This window comes from Pteropus alecto, unplaced genomic scaffold (genome assembly GCF_000325575.1).
Source record: "Pteropus alecto unplaced genomic scaffold, ASM32557v1 scaffold359, whole genome shotgun sequence".
Lineage (NCBI taxonomy): Eukaryota > Metazoa > Chordata > Mammalia > Chiroptera > Pteropodidae > Pteropus > Pteropus alecto.
This window is the reverse complement of record NW_006443119.1, coordinates 3683549-3689506: the sequence shown is the minus strand read 5'-3', so window position 1 is coordinate 3689506 and position 5958 is coordinate 3683549. Positions and strand designations below refer to the sequence as shown.

At 42.1% G+C, this 5958-nt stretch overlaps 1 protein-coding gene across 1 annotated transcript in view; it reads left to right on the top strand.

The window, feature by feature from the left end:
* Window positions 1-2796: 2796 nt before the first annotated feature.
* ATP1A4 (ATPase Na+/K+ transporting subunit alpha 4) overlaps window positions 2797-5958 on the top strand; it is a 34679-nt gene continuing 31517 nt past the window's right edge. Inside the window, exons 1-2 of the mRNA XM_006922901.1 lie at window positions 2797-2946; window positions 3126-3185. Coding sequence (XP_006922963.1) covers window positions 2797-2946; window positions 3126-3185 — 210 coding nt within the window. The remainder of the gene's footprint in view (window positions 2947-3125; window positions 3186-5958) is intronic.

Sequence of the window (5958 nt, the reverse complement as noted above, 5' to 3'; positions counted from 1 at the left end):
GAGGAGGAGGAGGAGGAAGTGGTTGTAAACCAACCACTCTGTGCCAGGCAGTATTCTAGGGTCTGAGTACACAGTTATAAATAAGCCAGGAAAGTTCCCCAAGGTAATAGACAAACAGACAATTAACAAGTCAACAGATAAATGAGGAGGATAATTTTAGAGAGTGGAAAGTGCAGTGAAGACCACAAGGGAAGTGATGGATTGAGGGCTGTGTGTGAGAGGAGCTCTTTTGGATTTGGCAAGCAGAGAAGGCCTCTCTGAAGAGGTAGACTTTTGAGCTAAGATCTGTAGAATAGAATGGGGTTTCCAAAAATAATTTCAGTGGATTATATGTGAATAAAGTTGCTTCGAGGGACCTCATATATGCAAGTCTGGGCTGAATGCTGTTCACACGGATGATGCATAGACGAACTTGGTGATTTGAACTTTAATTCTAACCTCGCGCTTAAGGATTTTATGGTCTACATTAAAACAACAACTGAGAGAAGATATTTGTAATGTATTTGCCAAAGGGTTCCTATAAATCAGTAAGCAAAAGAAAACAATGAATATTGGGCAAATGATATGAACAACAATTCACAAAAAGAAAAATAAAATCCAGAAAGCCAATATTAGAAAAAATGCTCCCCTAGCCAATAAAGAAATGCAAATTAAAACTATATCATACCAAATTTCACCAATTACCATGGTAAAAATGTAAAAGATCAAGATCTCTAGTGTAATCAAAGGTGTGGGGAGTAGACATCTTTGCCACTTGTAGCTGGGATACAGATGGGAAGAGCTCTTTTGAAGAGAAATCTGGTACAATCTTTTAAGATTTTTAATGAGAGTATCCTTTGAATCAGCAACAGAAGTCGATTCTATGGAAATTGAAGCTCAGGGGCCTAAAGGTAGCTCTAGATAAGGATGGCACTACACTATAATTTTTAATGGTCAAAGATAAAAGTGGAAAATATTCTATAAATCCATCAGTCGTGGGAATGATTGAATAAACTATGGTCACTACAGAATGTGGAATGCCTTATAGACACGAAAAAAAAAAAGATGTTTATATGACAGATCCATAAATCAAAGGAAAGTTGAATGATTCTATAAAAATTAAGACTATATTTCCTTTTAGATATCTATTTGTATAAACAGAAAAAAGACTAGAAGGCTGTGCAGCACACTGTCCGTGGCAGTAATGTCTGTGCTGAGCAATCTACGTTTAGAGGAAGGAAAGTAAAACTTTCAGTTTTTATTTTATACATTTTTAATAAAGGAGAAAAATCTAATCTACTAAAGAAACAGGCTATCATTTTTCCCAGCTGGGAAGGCAACATTTCTATTTCTGAATATCAACAGAGCATTCGTCAGCACCAAGATGACATTGTCTGTTATGTCTGATACAGTCATATTTTTAAATCGCATGCCAAACCAAAACACCATTAATTAAATATTAAACAATAAAAAGGGAAAATGTATGCGACATGCATAACTGAAAAAAAACATGATAGAAATATATAGCTGCTTCAGATTGTTTTGGGAAGAAAGGAGAGTATAACTTACACGTAAAACATGTGTGAAGTTAATTCGGTCAAACCACTTACCTACATGCCAAAGAATGATTGGAAGAGATAAATATATCATATTAAATGAGAAAAATGCAGTGCTATCACATAGAAAAGCATATTATACCTCCACTGAGAAAAGCTGCACATTAAGCCACAATAAAACTAATAATATTTAATTCAAGCTATTTATTGAACACATGCTATATATGTTAGACATTGTGCTTTACATAGAGCACCTCACTTTAATTCTTGCTATTGACGTCTTGCGGGTAGATGGTGTCCTCCTCTATAGATGAGGAAAGAGAGGCACAGAGAGGTTGAATAACTTGCCTAGAGCCATGCAGCTGGTAAGCACAGGAGCCAGGATTCAGACCCATGGACTGATTCGAAAGCCCAAGATCTGACCTATTTTGCTATCTGATCTCCTAAAACTAAAAGCTCAAAGTCACTGTTGGTGGAGAAGCGTGCCTCAGTAAAAGTGCACTTGCACACAGAGGGCCTGCTTTATTTTTTGAGTCAGCTATCTGAAGTACCTCTAAGTACAAGCTGAGACTTTGTTCTAGTTTTGCCCTCAGATTGAAATTCTCTCTGTGGCAGAACCTGCTCCAATCATCCTCACACCCAGAGACTATGACTTTTGAGTTTTCTTAGAACTTTCATGAGGCCTTTGTGATGGTAGACCTGGTTGTTGCCAAGGTACCCACAGGGCCTGGGGCTGTGGGTATGCCCTGAAGCCCAGTTGGCCCCTTCACTCCCTCTGCATTTCCCACTTGCTCAGCACCCTGTGGCATCTTCACTAAGGCGCAGTTACCCTTCACCTGTTGTACCCCCAGATTCTCACCTTCATTTTCTCAACTCCATCCCCCGACCCTTCAAGCTTCCCTCAGGCCCTAGGCTCCTCTCACCCTTCCCTCCCTGTTCATGACACTTCTTCCCACCTCTGATGGCTTCACCCTTCTCTCCTCTTTCACGGCTCCCTCCTCTGGCCTCTTCACTCCTCTCTCTGGTTTTCTCCCTCTCTCCCCTTTCCCTGGTCTTCACTGTCTAACTTCTCCATTTCTTCTACTTATTCTCTGCAACCTCTTTTCATCCCCATCACTTTATTCTTCTCAGTGCCCTGTTTCCTCCCCTCTTTCTCTCATTCTCATCCCTTCACCCCCTCCTTACTTTTCACTCCTTCATTCCCCCTCACTCTACTTTCTTCTCACAAATTGAGCTGGGTCAGCTATATCCAGGGACAACTATGGGACTTGGTGGTAAAAAGAGAATGGCGATGCCTCGTGAGCAGAATCCAAGCCCAAAACCTAGAAGGAGGCTGAAAGGGGGTAAAAGACGTGTGAAGAAAAAAAGAAAGAAGATAGATGTGGAGGACTTGAAGAAGGAAGTGGTCATGGTGAGAACACCCAAGTGGATGCTGACCAATTGCCCTCTGAAAACACTCCTCAACCCTCAGCCTTTTAACATCTTACCCACAGGCCAGAGCCATCCCTCTTTCCCCAAGTATCTCTCTCCCTTTCCTGGAAATGACCAGGAGTCACCACCTCTCCCTCAATGACTCTGCTGTCTCCTCAGGATGATCACAAATTAACTCTGGAACAGCTGAGCACCAAGTATTCTGTGGACCTGACAAAGGTGAGTCAAGGAACTTCTTGAGGGCGGTCGAGGGTCTCTGTCCCAACTTTGAGGCTACCAGGATAAAAGCCCCCTAACCTCCATTCTTAACCTCTACCTAATCAAGTTTCTCAGGCCACACACTCAGAAAAAGATGATAATTGGAATGTTCCCAAAGAGAGCTCAGAATTAGATCAGAGAATAAGAATAGTTTAGGGCAGTGCTTCTCACACCTTTGTCCCTAGGACCCCTTTACAATCATTAATTATTAAAGAACCCAAAGATCTTTTTTGGGGTGTGTGTGTGTGTGTGTGTGTGTGTGTGTGTGTGTGTGTGTGTGTGTGTTACATCATCTATAATTACAGTATTAAAAATTAAAATTGAGAAATTTAAAAATATTTCCTAATTCATTTTAAAAGACTGGTAAACCTGGGGCTTCCAGTCAGGATGGCAGAGTAAGCAAACCCTGTGCTTGCCTCCTCTCACAACCACATCAAAATTAGAAATAAACTACGGAATAGCCATCATTTGGAGTCATCTGAAGTCTAGCTGAACAGAAGTCCTAGAACTAGGGACACATAGAAGAGGCCACCTCAGGACTCATAGCAGGGGCAGAGATGCAAAACAGGCTCATCCCATACCCACATGTGGTGACTGAGAATTGGGAGAAATACCTCAGCTGCAGAGGTCCCCTCAAAAGAGCAAGGGGTCCTGGCTCCACACTGGGCTCCCAGGGTTCCAGTTCTGGGAAGATAAGTCCCCACAATTTCTGGCTGTGAAAACTAGCAGAGATTGTGGCTGAGTGAGACAGAGGGCTGAAGAAATCATGGACTTTCCTCTTAAGGGGCCCACACATGGACCAACCCACTGACAGACTCATTCACTCTGAGCTCCAGCACTGGGGCAGTAGCTCAAAAGGCACCAGGGACACACAGGGAGGAACTGAGTTGTTTGGCTTCAGGGAGAGTGCTGGAGTGGTGGCTTTCTCCCAGACAGAAGTGCTGGCAGAAGGCATTGTTCCTTTGTTGAGCCCTCCCCTACCCGGGTTGCAGACCCAGGGAGACGCCATATCTGAGTCTCCACCAACCTGGCTAACACTGGTCACCCCACCCTAATGATTTTCTGAGACCCTGCCCATCCCAGCATGCGGTCCCATCTAAGCTACTTTTAGTGGGTTTTTCCATACAAACAGCCTGTCTTGGCTCATGCTGAAGACTTTTCTAAAATCTCTCCTTGGCAAACCCAGTACCTCTCACTGAGCAGCCTCAAGCCCAGCACTAGCAGCAGCCAGCTTCAATTTGCAGCATGGCCTCTCGAGGCATCTCCAAGCTCAGGGTGAGTGGTAGCCATCTGCGGATTGCTTGGTGGTTCATGCTAGGTTGCCCCTTGGGCAGAGTGGGCAGGCACCAGAGCCCTGCTAAAGTGAGTCCTGCTCTATAGGGTCAGCCCCTGCACAATAGCTTCTCTATTGGTCACAGCCAGTCATCACAACAAATCAGCCCAAGGGTCAATTCCTCCCATTGATGAGCAAACAGCAGCCAAGTTTCAACTACAACAGGAGGGCACACATAACCCGTACAAGGGACATACCTAGAGCACCCGACTCAGGTGACCAGGGAAGACTGTGCCACTGGAACCCACAGCACACTTACTATATAAGGCCACTCTAAAACTGGGAGACATAGCAGCTCTATCTAATACATAGAAAGAAACGCATATGGACAGCCAAAATGAGAAGACAAAGAAACATGACCTAAACGAAAGAACAGAACAAAGCTCCAGAAAAAGAGCTAAACAAAATGGACACAAATAATCTACCAGATGCAGAGTTCAAAACATTGGTTATAAGGATGCTCAATGAACTTAAGGGAAGAGTAGATGAACTCAGTGAGAACTTTAACAAAGAGATAGAAAACATGAAAGTGGAGATAGAAAACATAAAAAAGAACCAGTCAGAAATGAAGAATACAATAACCGAATGAAGAATACCTTAAGAGTAATTAACAGTAAATGAGATAAAGCAGAGGATAAAATCAGCAATTTAGATGAAAAGGTAACAGAAAACATCCAATCAGAACAGCAACAAGAAAAAGAATTAAAAAATAATAAGAATTGTTTAAGGGGCCTCTGGAACCAACATCAAGCATACCAACATCCGTATCAGAGAGATACTAGAAGAAGAGAGAGAGCAAGGAATTGAAAACCTATTTGAAGATATAATGACTGAAAACATCCCTAACCTGGTGAAAGAAATAGATATACGAGCCCAGGAAGCACAGAGAGTCCCAAACAAGATGAACCCAAAGAGGCTCACACCAAGACACATCGTAATTAAAGTGCCAAAGGTTAAATACAGAGAATCTTAAAAGTAGTAAGAGAAAAGCAGTTAGTTATCTACAAGGGAGCTCCCAGAAGGCTGTCAGCTGATTTCTCAACAAACTTTGCAGGCTGGAAGGGCTTGGCACAAAATATTCAAACTGATGAAAAGCAAGGCCTTACAAGAAAGATCTATCTACCAGGCAAAACCATAATTTAGAATTGGACAAAACTTCCCAAACAAGAAAAAGCACTATCACCACTACAAAGAAAATGTTAGAGAGACTTCTTAAAGAAGAAAAAGAAAAGATCAAAAATATGAATAATAAAATGATAATAACTACATATCTAGCAACAATTACTTTAAATGTAAGTGGATTAAATGCACCAGTTGAAAGAGACAGTGGCTGAATGGATAAGAAAACAAGATCCTTACACATGCTGCCCATAAGAGTCTCACTGCAGATTGAAAGGTACA